The sequence below is a fragment of the Tribolium madens genome, unplaced genomic scaffold, assembly GCF_015345945.1.
Source record: "Tribolium madens isolate multiple individuals breed KSU strain unplaced genomic scaffold, Tmad_KSU_1.1 Scaffold_2;HRSCAF=44;Tcas5.2_LGX, whole genome shotgun sequence".
Classification (NCBI taxonomy): Eukaryota; Metazoa; Arthropoda; class Insecta; order Coleoptera; family Tenebrionidae; genus Tribolium; species Tribolium madens.
The window spans coordinates 2,848,618-2,871,154 of NW_025400995.1; the positions used below are offsets into that span (position 1 = coordinate 2,848,618).

General features: G+C 34.9%; 7 protein-coding genes across 10 annotated transcripts in view; 1 reads left to right on the top strand and 6 right to left on the bottom strand.

Annotated features, from left to right (window-relative positions):
* Positions 1–815: 815 nt before the first annotated feature.
* LOC123006276 (isocitrate dehydrogenase [NAD] subunit gamma, mitochondrial-like) lies at positions 816–2,770 on the top strand. Of its 2 annotated transcripts, XM_044400649.1 has the most exons (9): positions 816–979; positions 1,033–1,092; positions 1,142–1,352; positions 1,400–1,590; positions 1,643–1,776; positions 1,823–2,054; positions 2,106–2,292; positions 2,340–2,418; positions 2,632–2,770. In XM_044400649.1, coding segments are annotated over exons 1-9 (1,152 nt in total). In that variant the 5' UTR covers positions 816–922; the 3' UTR covers positions 2,633–2,770. The 2 variants fall into 2 exon arrangements, with proteins under 2 accessions (XP_044256584.1, XP_044256583.1); XM_044400648.1 differs by lacking the exon at positions 2,632–2,770 and having other exon boundaries at positions 2,340–2,422.
* LOC123006275 (glucose-6-phosphate 1-dehydrogenase) lies at positions 2,762–5,932 on the bottom strand. 2 transcript variants are annotated; one of them, XM_044400646.1, is made up of 9 exons: positions 5,783–5,932; positions 4,652–4,776; positions 4,460–4,606; positions 4,187–4,404; positions 3,981–4,139; positions 3,499–3,935; positions 3,241–3,446; positions 3,029–3,189; positions 2,762–2,978 (listed from the first exon to the last, which is right to left on the bottom strand). In XM_044400646.1, the coding sequence occupies exons 1-9, from the start codon at positions 5,802–5,804 to the stop codon at positions 2,882–2,884; spliced, it is 1,572 nt and encodes a 523-aa protein (XP_044256581.1). In that variant the 5' UTR covers positions 5,805–5,932; the 3' UTR covers positions 2,762–2,881. The 2 variants fall into 2 exon arrangements, with proteins under 2 accessions (XP_044256581.1, XP_044256580.1); XM_044400645.1 differs by lacking the exon at positions 5,783–5,932 and adding an exon at positions 4,827–4,987.
* Positions 5,933–6,358: 426 nt separating this feature from the next.
* LOC123006277 lies at positions 6,359–7,387 on the bottom strand. Its single transcript, XM_044400650.1, has 4 exons — positions 7,056–7,387; positions 6,920–7,010; positions 6,750–6,868; positions 6,359–6,702 (listed from the first exon to the last, which is right to left on the bottom strand). The coding sequence occupies exons 1-4, from the start codon at positions 7,192–7,194 to the stop codon at positions 6,560–6,562; spliced, it is 492 nt and encodes a 163-aa protein (XP_044256585.1). The 5' UTR covers positions 7,195–7,387; the 3' UTR covers positions 6,359–6,559.
* A 125-nt stretch (positions 7,388–7,512) lies between these two features.
* LOC123006274 (sodium- and chloride-dependent GABA transporter 1) lies at positions 7,513–11,697 on the bottom strand. 2 transcript variants are annotated; one of them, XM_044400643.1, is made up of 10 exons: positions 11,574–11,697; positions 9,814–10,262; positions 9,663–9,764; positions 9,432–9,615; positions 9,014–9,385; positions 8,838–8,962; positions 8,547–8,791; positions 8,299–8,502; positions 8,083–8,250; positions 7,513–8,034 (listed from the first exon to the last, which is right to left on the bottom strand). In XM_044400643.1, the coding sequence occupies exons 2-10, from the start codon at positions 10,199–10,201 to the stop codon at positions 7,948–7,950; spliced, it is 1,875 nt and encodes a 624-aa protein (XP_044256578.1). In that variant the 5' UTR covers positions 10,202–10,262; positions 11,574–11,697; the 3' UTR covers positions 7,513–7,947. The 2 variants fall into 2 exon arrangements, with proteins under 2 accessions (XP_044256578.1, XP_044256579.1); XM_044400644.1 differs by having other exon boundaries at positions 11,558–11,662.
* A 1,141-nt stretch (positions 11,698–12,838) lies between these two features.
* Positions 12,839–14,164, bottom strand: LOC123006589. The gene is made up of 5 exons (XM_044401177.1): positions 14,096–14,164; positions 13,947–14,043; positions 13,706–13,899; positions 13,250–13,659; positions 12,839–13,202 (listed from the first exon to the last, which is right to left on the bottom strand). Exons 1-5 carry the CDS (start codon positions 14,139–14,141, stop codon positions 12,942–12,944), a joined length of 1,008 nt encoding a protein of 335 aa, XP_044257112.1. The 5' UTR covers positions 14,142–14,164; the 3' UTR covers positions 12,839–12,941.
* A 1,742-nt stretch (positions 14,165–15,906) lies between these two features.
* Positions 15,907–16,842, bottom strand: LOC123006609. The gene is made up of 3 exons (XM_044401212.1): positions 16,705–16,842; positions 16,295–16,659; positions 15,907–16,240 (listed from the first exon to the last, which is right to left on the bottom strand). The coding sequence occupies exons 1-3, from the start codon at positions 16,733–16,735 to the stop codon at positions 16,070–16,072; spliced, it is 567 nt and encodes a 188-aa protein (XP_044257147.1). The 5' UTR covers positions 16,736–16,842; the 3' UTR covers positions 15,907–16,069.
* Positions 16,843–17,192: 350 nt separating this feature from the next.
* LOC123006430 (metabotropic glutamate receptor 7-like) overlaps positions 17,193–22,537 on the bottom strand; it is a 57,152-nt gene continuing 51,807 nt past the window's right edge. The window contains exons 9-13 of the mRNA XM_044400899.1: positions 21,555–21,657; positions 20,992–21,496; positions 19,766–20,070; positions 19,585–19,716; positions 17,193–18,365 (exon numbers count right to left, since the gene is read on the bottom strand). Coding sequence (XP_044256834.1) covers positions 18,192–18,365; positions 19,585–19,716; positions 19,766–20,070; positions 20,992–21,496; positions 21,555–21,657 — 1,219 coding nt within the window. The 3' untranslated portion in view covers positions 17,193–18,191. The remainder of the gene's footprint in view (positions 18,366–19,584; positions 19,717–19,765; positions 20,071–20,991; positions 21,497–21,554; positions 21,658–22,537) is intronic.

Sequence of the window (22,537 nt, forward strand, 5' to 3'; positions counted from 1 at the left end):
AACATTTATACTTTTACTAAATAATTATAAAAGATCATCAGTATAAAAAAATGTCAAATGTCAAAAATAAATGTCAAATTTTTTGACAAATAGAATTTTTTAAACATTTTTTTATGTTCCTGGTATTTTATCTTATTTGAAATTTTTCTCTGGGGCGCGAGTTCTGGCGCACCCCTGTATAAATACTTATGTTTAAGAAAAGTGAACAATTCTATCGATGATAATACCTCACTGACGAAATTAGTACTAAAAAAGTCACTTCTAAACTAAGTATTAACAGTTTCGTAAAAAATTGAGAATAATTTTATTTGCATTAAATAATTAATGCATTAATTTAATAAAACTGGTGCTTTTTTATTTTTAGAATAATGTATTTTGACCTTTAGTACTCAAGTCAGATAGGAAATATTTAATAGAATTAAAGCAATTACACTTGTTCAATTTTTTAATAATTTTTTCTAGAGTCAGTGGTTCCCAAACTTTTTTAACCGCGACACCAGGCTTTTTTTTAGAAACTAAAAATAAACAAAACATGTATAACACCACAAAAAATTAGACTAAATGAACCCCTGCATTGAATAAATTTATCCATTTATTACTTATTTATTAAAATTAATAGAATGGATGAAAGCAAAAAAATCAAAGTTTTTGTGCTCCTGTGAAGACTCCGGGGCTTCTCAGGTCGCGCAGCGACCACTGAATTTTATCATTAAATAATATTTCGATAACTGAGTTATCATTTCTATAACATCCGCCAGTAAATTTTCCATTTTCGATTTTCAAGCGTGGCGCCACTGTTCCACTTTTCGTGTCATGACATCTGCGCCATCTTATTAAGATCGCAGTTTCAATTTACATTAATTTCTATTTTTAAATAAATTTTTAAGGATTACCGCAGTTTTTAAGCCACAGAAATACCAAAATGGCTTCGAGAGTATTACTTAAAAAGCCTTTCGATTTAGGAAAACTTGTTTTAAGAGTGAGTACGCATCTATTGCATAACCTTTAATATAAATATTGATGAAATTTTAGCATCAATCAACGATGTCAGCTTTTGAAATTCAGCACAAGACACCCCTTATTAAAAAAGTCGTAAGTTCCTTCAATTTTTTTCGCGTAAAAGTCCTTCAGGGAGTTTCAGGAACCTATCCCTGTTGCAATGTATGGGGGCCGTCATCATGTCACGATGTTACCAGGGGGTGGAATTGGTCCCGAATTGATGGGATATGTTACAGAGGTTTTCAAATATGCAGGAGCCCCTGTTGATTTTGAACTTGTAGAAATTGGAGATGAAAATAGTGATCTTGACTATGCCCTAACTTCGATCAAGAGAAACGGCGTTGCCATTAAAGGTTTGCACGGTTGCCAATCATGCCCGTTTTTGGAGTGTTGTTTTTAGGCAACATTGAAACAAAAAGCGAGGACGCGAGTATCGTTTCCCGAAATGTGGCAATCAGAAATGAATTAGATTTGTATGTAAATATTTTACATTGTAAATCATATCCGGGAGTTCATGCAAGACAAAAGGATATTGACATTGTCATCATTAGGCAAAATACTGAGGGAGAGTACGCCATGTTGGAACATGAGGTGATTTGATCGGGGGTTGATTTGGGGACTTGTAACTTCTAGTAAATTTCAGAGCGTTGATGGAGTTGTTGAAAGTATGAAAGTTGTAACCAAATCAAATTCAGATAGAGTCGCACGTTTTGCGTTCGAATATGCCAAGAAAAATGGTCGCAAGAGAGTTACAACTATACACAAAGCCAACATTATGTAAGAAAATTAGAAACTCGAATTTTCGACTGATCATTGCTTGCAGGAAACTTTCAGATGGTCTCTTTTTGGAAACGTCAAAACGGGTAGCAAAAGATTACCCCGAAATTGAACACAACGACATGATTATTGATAATTGTTGCATGCAACTAGTATCAAAGCCGCACCAATTTGATGTTATGATTATGACAAATTTGTATGGAAGTATAGTCTCTAATGTAGTTTGTGGATTGATAGGGGGCGCTGGTCTCTTATCTGGTAAAAACTATGGCGACCATGTAATTTTTTTTTCTGAATTGTATCACTTTTCTTGATATTTTTTCTTATAGTACGCCATTTTTGAGCCTGGTACTAGAAACACGGGGACAGCTATTGCGGGAAAAAACATTGCTAACCCCATCGCTATGTTGAGTGCCTCAGTAGATATGTTACACCACTTGGGACATGTACAACACGCTGAACTTATTCAACGCGCTATTGAGAAAACCATCTGTGAGGATAAAATACACACCCCTGGTAATATTTATTTTATTTTTTCTCAATAATGGTTGACTTTTTCGTAGATTTGGGGGGTTCGGCTAGAAGTACGGATGTTGTTCAAAGAATTATCGACCACATTTTACAAGCCGATATTAGACCTTGGTAATTATTTTTGTTTTGTTTTGGGTGTTTAAATTGGGCGAATGTGCTTCTGCTAACTTTTACGTTGACTTATAATTTGGTCATTGTCATTCTAATAACTTTCTAACAAAACTAATTTTCTTGCTACAAGCGATGTCTAATCAATTGTGGGGTTGTAAGTTCGCGATCAAACGCCAAATCTTTTTTTAATTATTATTTTTTTTTATTTTACAGAATCGAGTTTGAGTCACGTTTGTACCTTATTTAATTGTATGATATGTAAATAGACTTCAACTAAGATGATGTATTTATTAAGTCTTGTAATTTGCTTTGGATTAAACCGAGGATTAAATAAAACATAAGATCAATTCGACTACCACTTTTATTGCCATATAAGTTATAGTTTAAATTAAAATATAAAAATATACTCCTCAACCATTATACATTTTCTGGAATGTAAATTAAAATGGTGTCATGTCATAGATCACATTTTGGGGGCAGCCCATTTGTACGAGCCTGTATAAGTGAAATTGTTATTCATCAACATTTCGTCGGCTTCTTTAGGCCCACGGCTCCCATACCTAAAATAGTTAAAATGTAAATGTTCCTTAAATCTGGATAACACACTTACACATAGGGAATTGGTTTAACTTTTTCACTTTCAATTTGATGCAAAAGTGGAGTGAAGATCCTCCAAGCTTCACTTAACTCATCTGACCGGACGAAATGCATTTGAGAGCCGCAGAATACGTCCAAAATTAACCTTTCATACGCATCAGGCAATTTAACATTCTAGGGATAAGAAAAATAACTCTTAAATCAACCATTTGCACGAGTACTTACTGCGTATCTATGGCCGTAAGTCAGATCCAGTTCAGTTTCTTCCATATCGAAGGCCATTCCTGGCGTCTTCACCATCAGTTTGACATACAAGGCTTCACCAGGTTGTACTCTGATGACCAGTTCGTTACGTTTCGGCTTTCCGTCGAAGATATCTCCAGGGACGTCCTTAAACTGGATCCGGACTTCGGCTTTACGCTCATTCAAGGCTAAGACAAGTTATGCAATGAATGTCATGATTATGATAACAAAATCGCCCACCTTTTCCACATTTAAGAATGAATGGGACTCCATCCCATCGCTCGTTATTGATGTGGAGAGCGGCCAAGGCGTAGGTGGGGGTCACTGAATCTTTGGGCACAGTCGGGTCGTCCAAATACCCCAATTTTGCGTCACCTTCCCCATTCGGGTTCCCAACATACTGGCCCAAAACCACATCTTTTCGCTCAATTACTCTAATGCATCGCAAAACCTTCACTTTTTCGTTTCTAATATCGTCAGGGTGGACTGACGCTGGTTTCTCCATTGCGACAAGAGTCAAAATTTGGAGGAGGTGGTTTTGCATGATGTCTCGGATAATACCAAACTCGTCAAAATACCCTCCACGGCCTTGAGTCCCGAATGGTTCCTTGAAACTGATCTGGATTGAGGCAATGTTGTCTCGGTTCCAAGTCGGGTTGAAAATACGATTGCCAAACCTACGGATATAAAGTCACGATTGGCTAAATCTTGTGAAAATCTACCTCAGGGTCATGAGATTTTGCACCATTTCCTTCCCTAAGTAATGGTCTATCCGGTAAATTTGCTGTTCGGTGAATAGAGAGCTCAAATGGTTTGACAGTTTTTGCGAAGAGTCAAAATCGCGACCGAAAGGTTTCTCGATAATAACCCTTGTCCAGCCTCTGCAAAGTGGAAAGTAGAACAAGGTCAACCGACTCGTACGACTTACTTTTGGGCCATGCACGAATTTCGAATATGAACGGTTACAGTTTCAAAAACAGAGGGTGGCAGAGCCAAATAAAACACCCTATTCGCGGCTGGGCCCTTCTCAAAGGGGCAAATCTCCTGGTTAAGTCTCTCAAAGTCGGTCCTTGAGTCGTACGATCCAGCCACGTAGTAATGCAGCTTCCAGAAGTTCTCAAATCGGTCTTCTTCTCCACTTCTCACCTTGACAATGTCATAAAGTGCATACAATAATAGGAGATGAGTCATTGATAATTACCTTCATGTATGGCTTGCATTTTTCCTTAATTTCCTGGACTGACGTCTTACTGCGGGCATAGCCGAAAAATACTGTGTTGAGCGGCAGGAGATTATCTCTATACAACCACCACAACGTGGGGTAGATTTTCTTTCTCGCTAAATCTCCCTAAGTATTGATTAGTCAATGACACTTGGCATTTTTGCAACTTACCGAAGCTCCAAGTGTGATAAAGACATGGGGGTGCTGGCCGTCGAAATGTGTCCCTCCATGGTCCATTTCTTTGGATTTGAGAGATTTCCGGTAAAGGGCCAAACAAACCTCCGAATTTGCGGCATCTGGAAAAACATAATTTGTCGTTTTTACAATTTCTTCTTTGCAAATTTACCATCGTCGTCTATTTTTAGCAACGGCATTCTAATAAGATGTGATCTGTTTGCGGCGAGATTATTGACAGAACTAAAATACACGATTAGATGACTTTCATTCGTATTTCAATAACACACATTTTCAAGGTTGCTAAATAATTATTAAATACGAGTATTTTACAAAAGTTCCCGCCAGTTCCATCTCAGATCAAAAAAGAAATAAGCGACGATTTTCTCATCTTTATTCATTATGCTACTAAAAATAAGCCTTTTCTATGATAATTCTCAAATGTACTGATTAAATAACCATTGATTGTACACAATACAATCAAAGCGATCGATAATAAGGAATTCAAGTATTACTAAAACAATCTGCAGTTATGATCATTGTTGTTACTTTTCACAAAAATATTTTATTTTATATTTTCAACTAAAGTTATGTCATACGGAAACAAATGCTTCCAATTACTTAATTATAATTGATAAACAATCTGCGAGTCATGTGTAACAGCGGTCTCTTTTGTTTTTATGATAGCCAATTATTTACATTACGTCATGAATCATCCAACATTTAAAAATCCCACAATGATTTTGGAGTGGGTACCAATAATGACTGGGCAGAATTTTCCTTAAATTATTTTTTTTATCACCCTAAACTCTTAACAGATAACCTTACGTATTTAAAATAAAACAGGTGATTTTTCCAAACTGATAAAAAGCTTGATTTCGGACAATTTTCCTTCATTAAACTGCATACAAACAAAAAAAATTATCTATAATTACACTTATTGAATGAAAACCACGTGTAGGAATCGTGACGCCGTTCGAGGGTAAGTTCTGACTGGCCAGTTTAGGGCCACCCTCCAAAATATGCGGCTTTGGGTCCCAATATCTATTACAAAAAACCCGCCAAATTACCTGTGCGCGAATCTCAAGTAGATTTAATTAATAAGTCGAGATAAAATTTTATACTTACGTGGTGGAATAGTTGTGGCCATATTAAACGGTTTTCGTCAAAAAGGAACACTTAGGAACGATACACTAACAAAAATAATTATCGGACCAGGCAACTGAATAGTTTTAAGCGTTTGAATATGCAGGTAAGAAGTGTGTGGTGTGGTAAAGACGTACGTCGTTAAAGTCATATTAGGAAGAGAAAAGGAAGGAGAGCTGGAACTGTGTCAGTGTATAACGCGTTCTAGATTGAGTTACGTTCTGATTGGTCGGATTTTCATCAGTTTTCGACAAATTCAATTATCTCGCATTTTTGCTATTTCATGCTGCAAACGATTTTTTCACAACTAGTTGTAAAAATAATAATTTACTTTGTCAATTTTTTATATTTTTGACTAAGGGATCATCACGGAAATGAAACATCAGAATAACCCCACTTCTAATATTCTTTGTCAAAACAACAAACGGGCTTATTCTATGTCCAAATATACTACTACTAGGGCAAATTTTGACACTTTTCTTTGTTATTTTATCAAATATTTTACATTATAAATTCTTTTAATCGATGCAGAAGTATGTAATTAAGTCGAGAGAGTCATTTACTTTAAAATTGCTTTATTCAACTTGAATTTAGTGACGTCATCTATGAACAGTCCCTATAATAATGTGAAATGTTTAGCAAAAGCGTCAATAAGTTAAAAAATTACCCCTACACTTAACACTATCTACAAAAAATAAATAAAAAAATGTACAAAATGACTAGCTGATCTTTGGCATTATATTTGAGAAAAAAGATCCTTTAGTTGTTTTTTCTAACGTGGCGCCGCCTTTTCATGGCTCCTGCTTGTTTAAGCAACTGGACATTTTCATCATCACAATCAAGAGACGGATCCCATATTCTCAATTTTTTTGGCAAATAGATTAGTCCCCCTAGTGTGACACCTAGAGATTTTAGAATTATTTTAATTCCATTGGAGCGGTTTACTTACAATTTAAAACACAAGGAAAAACAACATAAAAATTCAGAGTCGCTGCACGAAAATACAGCGTTTCTGTGAGATACATTACAATTGTCACGAGGAGCGAGAATATCCCCATACTGACAACCCTAGAAGGCAAAAACAGTAAATTGTAACGGTACAGGGGGTGTTATTTTTACGGTTTGTAATGTATGTAGAGTGTACAGTGAATTAAAGCTAAAGCTTTTAAAATTGAATAAACACCCAAAATCCTCGAGGTAGTGTATTCCTCTATAACAGAAAATATTATTCAAGTTAACCCTGATAACCACCTACCATCAACAAAATCTGTCTCTGAGAAGGTTTTACTTAGGAAAGATCGTTTTTCGATGTAACTTCGCACAGCTGTACCGAGATCCATAAATGCAACAAAGGCTATCCAGCCTCTGAAGGCATATATCATTTTCCTATCCATAATAAATGATTTTTTTCCTGATTTTTTAAGACCCGTCTAGACACATTCATTAAAGGCACGTTGTTTTTAACAAACTTTCATTATTTAACAGGAAATAAAGCAGATATGTTTCGGTAATTGCATTAAATTTGTAAGATTTATCATAAGAACATTTTTAATAATGGGGTTTGGGCTACAGTGGGGTTATGTTCGATTTTTATGCAGTTTAGTCTTCGGTCCGTCAATAAAATGAACTGCGCATCCTCAATAGCTATTTGACACAACTGCGCCAGATTTGACTTTGTTAAAGGATTTTTCAATAAAAAAGTGTTTCCAAAACTTGTTGTATTTTGAAGAAGCGACATATATCTTTACAACAATTATTATTGTACATTATTAATCAAGTTAAATATGCATTAAACACTATATTTCTTAGAGTCTACTCTTATCACTAAAAAGTTAATAAATTAAACAATGACAATATGAAGCTAATTGTATAATAGAGGACTTAATCCCAATTTATTTTAACATTTTTAACATTTAAACATCATGAGTGACGTAACTAAAATTATTGTATAAGAATTTTGTACGTGGTACTCTTGATAAAATTCATACTTATTGTATGAAGTATACAAACTTACAAATACAACAGTACAATTAGATAAAAACATGCTAATTGCTTAATTACAAAGCTGTCTGAACACTAATGAAAATTTGAGTGGAAGACGAGATGTGACACGGTAAAAAAAAACGTCTGAAAGTTCGGTAAAAAAATTATACTGCCACTGTCGATGATTCCAACTGCATTTTCGCTCGAACAGTAGGGACATCATCTTCTATTCTTACAAGAAGCCGAATTTTCTGAAAATCAAAACTCAAAAAACACATTTTTACAAAACATATACCCACCGTTTCTCTATCTCCCGGAGTAACCATCCAAATCCAAACCATGTATCCAGGAATGCACAACATGGAAGTAAGCGCAGTAAACCAGCCAAACAAGTGAGCCCATAGTGGAAATTCGTAATTCAAATACTTAACCGGTGTCCATTGAACCAGATTAAATATAAACACGCCCTGAAAGAATATTTAAGACAACTAAATAATAAAAAAAAATAAACATACAATGCAGATCACTGGTGTAGTAATCGTCCAACAAAACTTCCACCAACTGATGGGATAATAGCCGATCATTTCTTTAATCCCATCGTAGAATCTGTTAACGCCGAAGGCCCAAGAAATTGCGATACATTCGAAGAAAATCAAGAACAATAGACAGAAACCACTGACGGCGTACGAATCCAAAATTTGGAACACATACATGCCACCCTAGTAAAAAGTTTGTATTCGAATTAATTTCTCAACAGCCATACCTCTGAAATGCACGATAATCCGACGACATATGATAATGCGCAGACGATCGCAATGAAGACTTCTTTTCTTTTTCGCAAGACATGTGGCCACTCATCGATGATGGCAGTGACGAAGCCTTCCATGGTACAAAATTGCGAATCCAAACCTATTAGAAGAATCATAAAGAAAAACAAGCAAGCCCAAAGTGGTGACCCCGGAAGTTGCAAAACTGCAGAAGGGTACGCCAGGAAGGCCAATCCAGGTCCTGAAAATTCCTACCTAAGATAAATTACATTTGCGGTTTCGTATACCTGAAGCAGCGACTTCTGCCACCGGTTTTTGCTGTTCGTGCGCCATGAAACCCACTACTGAAAATATTACAAAGCCGGCAAACATACTCGTGCTTGAGTTAACACAACACACAATTAAAGCATCCCTGGAAAATTATTTTAGTAATATTAGAGCGACTAAAAATGCACTGATTTACTTATATACATTGTTGGTGAATTTGTTATAACTGCCTAAAGCAACCAACGTGCCTAAACCTAAACCGTAAGAGAAGAAAATTTGGGTGACTGCATCGATCCAGACTTCGGATTCCTTCAGTTTTGCAACGTTGGGCATAACGTAGAATTTGATGCCTTCCATGGCGCCAGGCAGAGTAACTCCTCGTATCAGTAAAATGGTGAGTAGAACATACGGGAAAAGAGCAGTGAAGTAGACCACTTTTCCGGTCCATTTCACACCTTTCCAAATACAGAAATAGCAAATGATCCAGACAAAAAGTAAAGTCCCGGCTAATTCCCACCGAATCGAGCCTACGTGTTCAATCCCTTCGGAAATTTGAAGAGCCCTTCGTCTAAAATTCGGTGTTAATATTAAATGGGGATGAGTTAGTGACTTACTCCCAAAATTCTTTAACAGGGTCGGTTAGTTCAGTTACTGATATGTTGTGTTGGTTAATAGCACAAATTTTGCTAAAAGTGTTATTAGGGTTGTATTGCTCCCAACAAGTTAGTGAACTACGATCGTAAGGGTTAACACAATATTTGGTGTTCCAATAATTATTACAAGTGCGCCAAGGAACATCTGAATTGTTAGTTTTAGTTAAGGTTGAGGGGATTTTGGTGAATTACCTGATCGTAATGACATGAAGAAATAGAAAATTGCCCAGGCTAAGATGACAATGTAGTAGATGTTCATCCAGCAGGACATAACCGCGGCGGCATAACCGATTCCTGAAATTTAGTTCACGAATTTTGGTTTGCGACTCAATTCCCGTCTTACCTTTGAAAATTGGTGCGATTTTGAAAACGCCCAACCCTCCAATCGTCATCATTTGGCCAAGTGCCAGCTCCATGAAGAACATTGGGATACCAGCAAGGATAAGTGTGATAAAGTAAGGTACAAGGAAGGCACCACCACCATTTTTGTAACACAAGTAAGGAAACCGCCAAACATTCCCTAAACCTATAGCCAACCCAACTACCGATAAAATAAAGTCTAGTTTTGTAGCCCACGTCCCTCGTTCAGGTACATTCGCATATTTCTGCGACTGTAACTTATTCGCTGAATTTGGAACACCGGTTAATGTTTGTAATTCGATTTCTTCGTGTCGATTTAAGTTAAGGGTGTTTTCTAAGCAATCTTGCGCTTCTTCTTTCCTCTCGGCCATTCTCTCAATATTTCTTCTCACACTTTGCGAAACGTCAGCTCATTACAGATCAAATCTCAACCTGCCACCAAAACTCAAATCACAATTCGGTCACACGTCACCACAATACCACATTTCAAAAATTATTATGTTTAAAGTGTCAATTGCTGGCTTAATTTCCGGTTCGAGACAAGTATCGAAAGTCTCTTCGAATTGATTCAAGTCCATTTCAAGTCGTGACAGAAAGTGAAAATGATTTTTGCGAAGACAGGCTTTGCGCATTGTTGATTTTTTGTGGAAAATAAATAAAGACGGTATCTACCAGAGTCGAGCTTTAAAAGGGAATTAATTGTTCTTCACGTTTGAGGAAGCGTTTAAGCTGAGAAACTCGTTTGAAACAGAGAAACAGTTCGGTCCTACGTAATTATATCCGAACTGAAAGCAAATTGCTATTTTAATTATGGCCCTTATCACGCTCGATTTCTTGCAACAGTGGATGTTAAAAAGAGAAAAGCATCGTATTTATTGAATAAGATAAAACATCGGATTTCGAGTATTGCTTTTCTGGAGTCTGCATTAAGCCGGAAATGAGTCCGGGTTGCGATTCCGGATTTAACGATTTTCAAGCAATTTCGCCAAAAGATTGACTTATTATTTTTTTTGAAAAAAATTTGATTGTAAATATAGCATCGTTTGGATTAATAATAGCTACAACGTACGTAAGTTTATATTATGCCTACTATATCTAGGGCACCAATATTATATAACTGGGTATTTCCGCCAATGCCATAAGCTTGCTCATCTAGTGTTCGTTCCCTTGTAAATCATGATAGCGAAATTGAAATAAATGTGATATTGTGGGGGTCTCACAGACAGATTGTTTTAATAGGGAGCTTGCGTCAATTATTAAACCGACACTTTTTAATTCATAGAATCAAAACGAGTCGCGAAAGCTTTATTAATTTTACACAGCTTCATACGATATTTTTTAAAACCCTTAATTACAGACTAAAACTAAATATTTATTGGAATTTGTGGAATGATTAACGCAATCTCCTTTTTACAATTAGCTGTTCATAATTTATTTTGAATTAAACCCGAAGCAAAGTAAAGCATTCTTAACGAAAACAATATTTCAAAGTTCTAAATCATTAAAACCCTAATGAGACTTGTTGAGTAAGCAACAGGAATTTGTGCGTCTTAGGAAGAAGCAAGGGAAATCAAAAATTAACTCGAAAATGCCAATGAAACGATGTTTACTTGTGATTAAAAATTCACATCTCTTTTTGGCGCGTTAATTCCTGCGTTAAATATGCGAAAAGTGGCAACTGTTTTGTGTGAATCTTCTCATATGTATAATTAAGTAGGGTGGCTCACATTACGCAATATTTACCGATGTAATCCACGTGGTGTGTAAATTCACAAACACTGCACTACGCGGAAACGCGACACCAAACACCGAAGAGTGGTCTTCTTGAAGCACTCTGGACCACTGACTCCTGCTACGCGCTACATCGACAGCCTGTTGGAAGCCCTAATCAACAACGTTATCCACCAATCACGTTGCCATCTTGCGTGGGAGAGGGGCTAAAAGGGATATTTCTAACAAACTCTTAAAATATGTTACTAACTTTAGAACAACGTCTAAAATTTGACAATTATTTATTAATTTATCCACACTCGGAAAAATCAGGTTTTTCTAGAATGGGAGGATTTAATGTATGCAGGTTTAGTAGATGCTCATTTCTATCGGATTTGTAGGCGAGATCCAATTTACCAATTTGAATAATTGGCTAATTTTATTTTCGTATTGTTTACTGACTTATTATATAAACTCCAATTGCCTTGAATGGCTTAGCACTTTAAATAAAATATATTCGAAGCGAGGGTAAGTAATTTTTTTCTTGGAACATAATGAACATTGACATTTTTCGTTGTCCTTAAAATCCTATATTGTCTTCAGGCGTCGCAATATTTTCTCGTGAAAAAATTCTGGTAAAATTTTTAAAGCATACTGGAATTGTTGCAGATAATGCATGCGCCCCTAGTCATTTACAGGTATCCGGTCATGTGACATGTATCCTGCCATTGCCACTTCCTTTCCCGTCGCCCTCAGAGGATGTACCTAACCGGGAAATGATTTCTGCAGCGCGACTAGTCATATATTTAAATATTATGGCTCGTTCTAATTATCTGACACTGACTTATGTTTAATGCATCCGCCTCTAACAATCAAAAATTGAAAAAAATTGCAATTCGAGAAAATTTAAAATTTAGTGAAAACTATTTTCCAACAAATAAGTACATTTTTAAAGAAAAATCCTCAAAGTAATTATAATGCAAAGAAGAGATTTGAGTTGGAGATGATTATGAAATATTTCTCCCAGAAGCATTGTTTCAAACCCAATTGTTCAAGCTGAGGACCTGTCACTCACTATTAAGGAAATACAAACTTCAATTGTTGAACTTCTCTGCTTTCATAGATAAGATTCTACTGTTTTCCATAAAAGGTCTATACACTTTATAAACTAAAAACGAGACAATTTTTATTAAAATTGTCCTGTGTTATTTTTTTAAATCTTGTTTAAAACTTGTGCAAACAACAATACTTCAGTGTATAACTTGTTGCGGTAAAAAACAACTATTTATTTTCAAAAGTTTATTAATTTTAAGAATACAATAATACCATAAATATCATACTTTTTAACAGATTAAAATAAATGCACAAAACTTGTGTAAGTATGAAATTATAAAAAACGAGTTATTCTGTTAGATTAAGACTGGAGTATGGTGGTGGATAGTCGTTAAGAACAGTTGAATTATAATTACTATTGATATTATTCTGAAGCTGAGAAACTGGATGTTCGTGCGAGTACAAATTGATGACATATTCGTTAGATCTGTTCCTCTCGTCTGTATTTTCCCTTTGCACTTGTGTAACAACCTCTCTTGCTATAATCACGGAAACAAAATTGTCGTAAAATTTACCCAGTTTGTTATTCTTTTGAAAGATATCTCTGGCCTAAAAAAATAATTCTTATCTAATGTTTTTTTTTTTTTTAAACTTACAATATAAGCACCCAGAAAACTTCCAAAAAGTGCACCTCCGACGACGTCTTGGAGATGGTTCTCGTTGTTGCGCCACAAGTACCAAGAGTAAGTGAGTGAGACGCCTCCAGGTACCAACAATGCGAGGAGTTTAGTTGCAAAACGTTTTTTTTCATCCAAATAAGTACAAAGTACGAAGAGGAAAGCAGTGGCATAGGAAATGGAGCAGATTAGGAAAGAGGGAAAAGCACCACGGGAGTAGCGGTCGAGATCTGTAAATTTTTTCGTTGATGTGTTTGAAGGACAAGACTGGCAACAATAAAATAAGTAGAGTTCGTCATTGGTGAAGAAAGACGGGATGGGATAACCGATGAGGTTCTTAAGGACGTAACTTCCGACCCACAGGGTTAAAAAGCCGAAGAAGTAGTTCACTGGAATAAAAATGTTACACACAGAAAAATAATGTGAGTTTTATACTTATATCCAGCACATCCTTGTTCACCCAGCCGTAAATTATTATCCGGGTTGACATCAGACACACGACTAAGCAAGTAACGATTACAATTGTCACAATTGCCCATGTTTTGTCAACTGGAGTTAAGGGTTGCTTAAAATTTTCATTATCACAATGCTGGGTCATGTTCCATGATATATAGTCGGGGTAGGGGACACTTAATCAAAAATTATTTCTCTTCAAAATTTTTTTGGAAACACTTACCCAGTGAAAAACGAAGAAGAAACTACCAGAATGATAGCTAAGTAATGAATCGCAGTGAAAAAGCGATCTTTGTAGTCATAGAGCCGTTGCTCCTTGACTACAAATTGATAAAAAATAAAATATAGAAATTTTGAAAAATGAACAGTTACCTGATCTCTTTTGGAAATACTGGAATTTGAATTCCAACGGAAACATCTTTTTTGCAACTGAAACTTGAAAACTTTGTTATGGTAGACTGTTTTATCAAGGTGGGGGAAGTGTCATGTGATTGGCTAAGACATGGTAGTCTCATGCATAAGACAGAGATGGTAAAACAAGGCTTAAACTTTGAACCCAAAAATATTTTTGTTAAAATGTAAAGGCATTATGATATTATTATAAACTTACAATTTTTTTGCTTCATCGCTTTTATTTTGGAAAGTGTGTAAATTATTTAAGGTCAAATTTTTTAATAAAAATTTTAAAACAATATACAGGTTGTGTCACGTAAGACTTTTGGGTCTAATATCTCTGTTATTTGCCAACGGATTTTTATGAAAAAAAGTGGAGATGCAATTAGTATGCAAGATAAATATATAATTTTAACACATATTTTTTCAATTTAAAATTAAGCGAAATGACTATTATATTGTTAAACACTAAAAATACTCCTCTACACAAAAAATAAACTAAGTCACTCGTCTCAATTACCAAAAATACGTCGACTATGTTGTTAAAAATTTGACCTAATTTTTGAAAGAATTTTATCAAAGTTGACTCTAAAACGTCTTTAAGTAACATTTTGTACAACCCTGAAAACCTGTGGTAAATTATGTTAGAACACCTTTAGAATCTTTAGAACCATATGATGGCGACTTCGAGTCGCCCATGTTTTTGCATCTTCTGCCACTTTTTACACAATTTTATATTTTTCTTTTCGTAAGTGGGACTTCTTTCAAGGACAGATTTTTGCTTATGGCATTTTTTATTGGCGATTAACAATTTATTATAAATTTTAAGTAATTTAACAATCTTAAAAGTCATATTAAAATTACATTTTAAGGCTTAGTAATGCGATATTAATCTCTACCTACTAAATACTCTACATTTTAAATTTCGTTAGAATCCGTTGTCAATTCATAGAGATATTAGATCCAAAAATCTTAGGTGGAACATCCTGTACACTGGAATTATGATACTTTGCATTCCTTCCTTTGCTTTATCGTTGTTGCTTGATAAAGTAAGACATAATATCTTCTGTTACAAAGGAAAATTATTTTCGAATAATATTACGTTTCCAAACATACATACATACATATTTAAAAAATATTTCGAAAATTTGACCTTCAGTCATAAAATGATAAATTACAAAATTGAAAATTGTACGAAGCTAATTCATTAATTAATGTATAAAAACGTAAATAATTACAGAAAATATTATATTTTTAGCTCATGTAATTATAAAACGGAAATTATTATTTTTTTAAACTCCCTTTAAAATAGCAGAAAAAAAATATTAATTGCAAATATTAGATTTCACGCGGGACATTGGAACTTACCAATCAAAAGCGATATTGCATTCCTCCAGTAATCAACCAATCACAGCAGGAAGATCTTCTCTCCCGCAAAAATGCAAATTTAGACAAACTGTTTTTTGAAAGTCTGCTCCTCAAATATTTAGTATCACCTAGGAGTATATCAAGCAAACTTATGATTCAAACACAATTTGATACACTTTCGATACAGCCTACAGTGCTTAAAACATTTTTTTTAATATTTCGATTATGATTTTTGCTCCATACTTTAATCCGCGCTTTGCTCATGAGTTTCAATTTTATCGGAAAGCTTTACTCATTTTTTAGATAATAGTAAATATTTAATTATCAATTATTAATGTTGCACAATCAAATTTTTTGATACAATTTTAATTATAAAAATTTAAGGGTGAAAAGGTCAATAAAAGTAATTTTTACATTTTAAAACCTTTTATTATTTTTTTTTTGGAACACAACTTTTGATATTAATAATAATAATAATAATAATAATAATAATAAAACATTTTAAACAACTTCATCACATTTATAAGTCTAGGAGTAATATAATATCACACTGTTATAAAAATTAGTAAAAAATATATGTACAAATTAAACGGCGGTATCTTCAAGTTCGAGTATATTTTGAGGAGGAGGAGGTGGAGTTCTCTTTCCAAGCAAAACCAGGAGTTTCTTCCAGTATTTTTTTATAATTCCCGGAATGTTCGGGAAGGAAAAATAGGAGCGGTACAAGCACACCCCCAAATGGACAATCTGTAAAGTCTTTAAAAAAAATTAGAAAAATCGAAAAATAATAAAAATGTGGAGTTAACATACCGATAAAGTGAACAGGCAAACTGCAAGTCGATTGATTGACTCAAACATGTCTCTCTTCGGAAGAAAATACTTGGAAAATATGTAGACGGCCACCGTTAACACAATCATAAACTTCGCAAACCAAGAAATCACACGTGCAAGGCGGTCTTCATTGTCCAGCAGCATGAGATAGTACACCGTTAAAATCAAGTAAATGTAGAGAAGAGATGATATCAGGGTGACAAGAAGGTTTTCGGAAATATTTCTGGCACTGGCGTTGTCCAAGTCTAAGTCCTTGGTGAGGATGTCGTTGAGCATTGCTTCCCATTCCGCGTCCCGTTGCTGGATCACCGATGAGGATGCGGCAAGGCTCAACATGGCAAAAACTGAAAAAAATTAGTAAAAATATTTTATGGGGTGATGGTACTTACGGATTATTTTTGGTGCAACTTGGAAAGCCATGATGACTGATAATTATCGGACGATGGTTGGCGATGAAATATCCACTTATGGCTTCGTGGACTAGTATTTAAGCATTCAGGTTGGACTGGAGGGAGCAGATATCAAAGTTTCCATGAGTATTACTATGAAACTGTAGTATTGGTATGGCGCGGGAATTTGATAAATAAAATTGTTTAAATCTCTGTATTTCACAAGCACCATCTCTCGTCTGATAACTCTTATTTGATAACGATCTGGTTTTTCGGGGTGAGGTTACAGTTTTCTCAAGTAGCACCATCTCTGCAAACAGCATCCAACTAGAGACGATATCGTCCGATTTTCTACAGAATTTCAGTTGTTTGCAATGTAATATTTCAAGGTTCTTGAAATGTAGATAAACGTTATTGCTGGAATTGCTGAGGTGTAAACAGGAATGGACTTTGGTTAAATAGCGTGGAAATAATGCGATTATCTGGTTACCCATTTAATCAGTTCCATCAAATTTTTAACAACTACAGATAAATGTTCCTAAATTACAACAACTGCATTTCTAAGTTACACAAATAAACTATTTTCATAGTATCACAATATTTTCAGCTTACACATGTTTCCTATTCTATGTATTTCGATATGATTTATCTATTCTACATAAATAAATAACATTCATAAAACAATTTGTACGAGTTTTTGAAACTTAACAACGTCAAGGAACATAGAGATTTCCGAAATGATCAGTATATATTTAGAAAAATAGAACTATCCTAACGATGAGCTAAACCAATCTTAACGACACTGTGAAAATTAACAGATGCTGAACGGTTTTTATTTACATTTTAATAAATTCGTTCCTTTATGCTTTGGCACATTACTTAAATAGAATCACAAATTGAGTATTTACAAACTAAAACTTTAAAAATAAAAATTGCGTCTCGATATAGCACCTTCTCGTCTCGTTTTTAAAATGGAGAGAACAGAAAACGACTTATTTACAAATTTTACATACTTACTATCTAACGACTTATCCAATCAGCTCCTTGTCTTATATTTACAGATAAAAATCAGCTTAGACCTACTTTACACCACACATATTAGGCACAGATGAAATGAAACGTGAGCAAATAGTATAAAATCGAATAAAAACCCGACTAAAGCATAATATACAATGAATCACAATATTTAATACTAATCTATTTAAATATTCCAATACTGCTAGTTTTTACATCAAGATTGCAAAAGTGTAGTAAGAGATGTAAGATACAGAGATGCAAAATTAGTTTTTACTGCCATATTTCTGCAATACGTGTAAAAGGGCTCAACATCAATTAACTTATTTATATTTAGACATGAATATCAACAAGAAAATCGAAAATTTTAACACGAATTTCAGGACATACATTTGTAAATACTAATTTTGGTTTGATTTTTGACATTTGAGTTGAGTATTGACGTTTTCGGATTTTAAAAGGAAGACACTGATTTAACTTAAAGAGCTTTCCTCGATGCTGGGGCTCGGAAGAGCGTTCGGATCACCGTTGGCGTGTTTTTGGCCCAATCTTGGCGAAGATCTGGAGTTACTCGTCATTGACTGGATTGTTTGAGACCGAGGACCCGCGAAACGCATACTGTAAGCCGGCCGGTCAGGATTTCCACCCTGAAATTCACACGCGCATTATTGCAACTCAATGGCGGTGACACAAACTCGCAAAACCGGTCGCTGATAAGCATAATATGCCTGCTGGACTGTCAAAAATTCAACAACCCACTTTTATCGACATTGGCTACTCACATCAAATTCCACCCTAATAACAGACCTAAAAAAGGGCGACTTGTCTACACTCCATCGGTAGCGATATGGTGCTACAACCATAACTTTCTCATAAAAAACAGACCTTTTATTTCTTTTATTTATTTCTGGATTTCTTTTTATGTGCAGGCTTTTGACACCCACACTTTATATTAACGAAAACTTATCGGAGATTTTAAAAATTATTGCGATTTTTTACAATATCTGAAAGAGTTTTACTAAAATATCTTGAAAGCTTGCTGTTTACAAAACTGCATGCGATACATGAAATTCATAAATATTTATTGTTTTAAAGCAGATTATGTAATATTCTGACTTGATAATTTGTAATAATTGTATATTATAATCAACTGATGTTAATTTTAGCTCACTTGTTATGAATATCGGATTTATCAGTTATTATGATAAAATTATTTGATCTGTCGGAATATTTCCGCCGCAGTTGCGTTAATACAGAAAAATAAAACCGACTGAGAAATTTGCTACAAATGAACATGCATGTGTAATTAGTATAAATTAAGCACTTATGGCACCACTGTTGGCAAAATTAATTGTTCTTAATATAATGAAACACATTAGTTTGGTGTTAATTATCTGTCGTTGCAATCCAACAAACAAACAAACAAGAGCTAAAGCTGTTCTAAATGGAGCTTCAGTTCTTTGCATAAGTGTTGATGTAGTGACAAGTGAATCAAGTTAGTTAAAAACAGCTGACAAATTAATACGTGCACCAGTGAAATATTTTCGACCATTGTCAAAATAAATTGTTTTAATCCGGGTCTGCTGAATTAATTAATATATAAATTTTAACTGTGGTGCCGTAGTAAATCAAGTCAATAAAATAACTTAATTTAAGTGCGTATTAATTAATTGGTGTATTGTTTATAGCTGAGATGAATGATTAAGTTAAATGCGTTGTAAAAATATGCAAATTTGATAAAGTATTGGGTTCGGGGTGTAGTAATTGAATTATGTAAAGAGAGTGAGTAAAAGCAGTTTGAGATGAACTGGTTATTGGGGATTGTAAAGTTGACTTAGAATTTAGGATTACTTAGTGTTGACTCACCTGGTTTCCGTTGCCTTGACGCACGTTCTTGTAGGGTTGGAATAGGACGAGGTAAACTTTGGGCGTAAATAAGCAACCCAAAGCAACAGTTGCGCTTATGTTGAGACACATGCACATGCTGACTATCTGAATCTGTAAAGGGGGTGGTAAATCGCCTGGCGGTGACAGAATCAGCGATTACCTTGTAGTCGTTATTTGTCCCGAAGTAAATTGGAAGAAACGCTAGCCAGACAATGCAAGTGGAGTACATCGTAAATCCAATATATTTGGCTTCATTAAAGTTCTCTGGTATTTTTCTGGTTTTGAAAGCGTACCAGGTGCAAAGGATAATGAGTATCATATTGTAAACCAAAGACATGATGAGAGAGAAAGTTGAGACTCTGCAGGTCAAAACGGCTGTCAACGGGTACGGGTATATTTCCCGAATATCTGGACGTTCGATCACAAGCCAAACGATCGCTCCAATCAGTTGTATTGATACGATTCCTGCCGAAAAATGCCGCCACCAAAAAAATTGACGATTAGAAAAATGGTGGATGCGCCGGGACAGCGATATTTCAATATTATATTTGTTCGAGTCAGGGCGCACCCTCATAAATGCAAATGAAATATGTGCCTAAATTGCAAATATACACAAAAACGAAATATTTTATCCAACGAATAATACGTAACACTTATTTTTGTTATGTTTAGAGAGCACGGATTTCACTCCAACAAAGCGTTCTTAACGTAAGACTATCACTAGGCTTTTTTATCCGCAAACAAATTTTCAAGAAAGCCATCTTTGTGACAACTTGAATGTCTCTCGTTTCTAAGGTAAGGAATATTCTCCCTCGTAATTTTCATGATTAGTGTGTTTACTACTGTATTCCTGTTTCAACACTTTTTACTCGCTTATTTTAATCTCAATCACACAAAACGAGACGTCTGCCAATAAAAGAGCGATTAGTCAGTGCATTCAAACAATCATCGTTTTCATGCAGTTTAATCAATTTTTATGACACGTCACCCATTTTATTGTCGAGGCGACAACTTAAACTCGACAATAAAATCGACTTTTAAGCACGAACAAAATACTTATCGCCAATTACACTTTTCTTACTTAGTTGCATTAATAATCTTTCACTTTTTTATTAATATATTAAATCCCTATTGTAAAAATATTCAAATTCGACATGTTTTTTTATATGTTGGGACGTAAAAACTAGTAGCTAGTATCTGGTTCCGAATGAAAGATGAATCTCTTGAGTGATTTTTCCCATTACTAAAAGATAGAGTAAAATGGCTGTAAAGTTTCGTCTAAATTTTGTGCGCTGGTGTGGTCGTAAAATCCAGTTTTTCGTCGTTTAATGTTGATAAAATTGATGATGGTTTTCCTTCGGCTGAAAAAGGAATGTATTTGCTTACCGAGTGCGATGGCGACTTGTGAGATGGGCGAAGTATAAACAGGTCTTTTGATGCTTTTCACCCCTCTGTTAAATATCCTTGAAATGCGATTGGTTTTGGTGAAAATCGCGCTGTAGCAGACGCTGAGGCACAGGCCTAGGCCCACACGCATAACCGCACAGGTTTCCACCGAGGGTTTTGCGAGGATAATGAAGGACATGGAGTAGCAGCACAGGACGCCGCTGAGGAGAACGTAGCAGAGTTCTCTGCCCGAGGCCATGATCACAGGCGTGCGGTTATACCGGATAAAGACGCAGGTGGTAAAGATGGTGCAGAGGATGCCGAAAGAGGAAAATAAAAGCGGGACTAAAGCCCACGGACTCATCCATTCTATGACCAAAGCTTTCAGTTTGTCGCAGTCCGTCTTGTCCTTGTTGGGGGCGTAGCCTGGAAGACAGGATTTGCAAGTGTCGTTGAAGACGTAAGCGTCCTCTCTGCAGGAAACGCACACCCAGCAACACTGATCCTGAAATAGACAATTAGACGTCAAAATGGCCCGGATATCCGGCCAAAACCAAACTTGCTTGATAGTTCCTTATGTGGCCTGATGGACATGTTTCGCTGCAAATTGACTTGGGCATTTCATCGCTTTCCTTCCATTGGATCCGGCTTAAGTTCAAGATCAGTCTGAAATGCACCAAGAAATTAATTTTATTCTGAAAATTAGAATCAAAACTGATTTAATCTCTTACGTGTTGTAAATTTAAGAAAAAATTCATATTATTAAATTTGTTTTTACAGAATTTTGGTATTAAAAGTATTGGAAACAAAAATGTCAATAACATCTCCTAATACGAGTATAACATCAAAAATAGAAAATAAATTTTAAAGTTGTTTGCAAAACAAAATATAGAGAGAAATTTAAAGGCATTTTGATGACCAAACTATTATTATTTTAATAAATAATTTAATTTCAAAACGGACGCCAAATTCCATTAATAAGTTTTCAACTAAAAATATGGGTCCAGACACTCATGTGGAGAGGAACGCTTTGCATTTTTATTTGAAAAATTGTTAAAACATTTCTTACAAAAGCTTTTTAATTTTTGTTTGTGATAGTTGGGATTTGTCGGTATATTGTGTATAGCGTATGAGTGGTTAAAATAAATAAATATGGCTTGAATAGTCGTGATGCAACAAAAAAAGAAAACAGGCAACCATTGTACAGCGATAATTTAAAATTCTCGCATCCGTTTTGTTTTTCGAATAAAGTAGATTTGTCTTTGGTTGGTATTTTGAATAAAAATTTGTGTCAAATTAAGTCAGACATGTTTTTGTTTGTATGAAACAAGGAATAATTGCATTTTTGAAAGCGTAATTCAACAAACATTGCCTGAGCAATTTTGATTTTAAATTATGTACCCTAGACGTAATTTAATTTGAATACGATTAAATATCAGCGTCGTCGAAGCATTTAACTAGTTTTATCAAATTATTTATACTTTCAATCCGTAACAAAACGTGATGCAGTTTTATTAAAATTAACAGTGTTGTAAAATTAGTTACG

What these genes read in the sequence shown, in the direction of transcription:
- LOC123006276 (XM_044400648.1), top strand. Translation starts at nt 923, where the DNA reads ATGGCTTCGAGAGTATTACTTAAAAAGCCTTTCGATTTAGGAAAACTT. An exon ending in ACGCCATGTTGGAACATGAG is followed by an intron (nt 1,591 to 1,642) that starts GTGATTTGATCG and finishes AGTAAATTTCAG; the next exon opens with AGCGTTGATGGAGTTGTTGA. An exon ending in GGATAAAATACACACCCCTG is followed by an intron (nt 2,293 to 2,339) that starts GTAATATTTATT and finishes ACTTTTTCGTAG; the next exon opens with ATTTGGGGGGTTCGGCTAGA.
- LOC123006275 (XM_044400645.1), bottom strand. Translation starts at nt 4,854, where the DNA reads ATGCCGTTGCTAAAAATAGACGACGATG. An exon ending in TTATCACACTTGGAGCTTCG is followed by an intron (nt 4,607 to 4,651) that starts GTAAGTTGCAAA and finishes ATCAATACTTAG; the next exon opens with GGAGATTTAGCGAGAAAGAA. An exon ending in CAAAATCTCATGACCCTGAG is followed by an intron (nt 3,936 to 3,980) that starts GTAGATTTTCAC and finishes TTATATCCGTAG; the next exon opens with GTTTGGCAATCGTATTTTCA.
- LOC123006277 (XM_044400650.1), bottom strand. Translation starts at nt 7,194, where the DNA reads ATGGATAGGAAAATGATATATGCCTTCAGAGGCTGGATAGCCTTTGTT. An exon ending in AGAGACAGATTTTGTTGATG is followed by an intron (nt 7,011 to 7,055) that starts GTAGGTGGTTAT and finishes TTTCTGTTATAG; the next exon opens with AGGAATACACTACCTCGAGG. An exon ending in CTCTACATACATTACAAACC is followed by an intron (nt 6,869 to 6,919) that starts GTAAAAATAACA and finishes TTTGCCTTCTAG; the next exon opens with GGTTGTCAGTATGGGGATAT.
- LOC123006274 (XM_044400643.1), bottom strand. Translation starts at nt 10,201, where the DNA reads ATGGCCGAGAGGAAAGAAGAAGCGCAAGATTGCTTAGAAAACACCCTT. An exon ending in CTTCATGTCATTACGATCAG is followed by an intron (nt 9,616 to 9,662) that starts GTAATTCACCAA and finishes CTAACAATTCAG; the next exon opens with ATGTTCCTTGGCGCACTTGT. An exon ending in GGCAGAAGTCGCTGCTTCAG is followed by an intron (nt 8,792 to 8,837) that starts GTATACGAAACC and finishes AGGAATTTTCAG; the next exon opens with GACCTGGATTGGCCTTCCTG.
- LOC123006589 (XM_044401177.1), bottom strand. Translation starts at nt 14,141, where the DNA reads ATGTTTCCGTTGGAATTCAAATTCCAGTATTTCCAAAAGAGATCAG. An exon ending in TCTTCTTCGTTTTTCACTGG is followed by an intron (nt 13,900 to 13,946) that starts GTAAGTGTTTCC and finishes TTTTTGATTAAG; the next exon opens with TGTCCCCTACCCCGACTATA. An exon ending in GTTTTCTGGGTGCTTATATT is followed by an intron (nt 13,203 to 13,249) that starts GTAAGTTTAAAA and finishes TTATTTTTTTAG; the next exon opens with GCCAGAGATATCTTTCAAAA.
- LOC123006609 (XM_044401212.1), bottom strand. Translation starts at nt 16,735, where the DNA reads ATGGCTTTCCAAGTTGCACCAAAAATAATCC. An exon ending in AGTTGCACCAAAAATAATCC is followed by an intron (nt 16,660 to 16,704) that starts GTAAGTACCATC and finishes AATTTTTTTCAG; the next exon opens with TTTTTGCCATGTTGAGCCTT. An exon ending in TTTGCCTGTTCACTTTATCG is followed by an intron (nt 16,241 to 16,294) that starts GTATGTTAACTC and finishes TTTTTTTTAAAG; the next exon opens with ACTTTACAGATTGTCCATTT.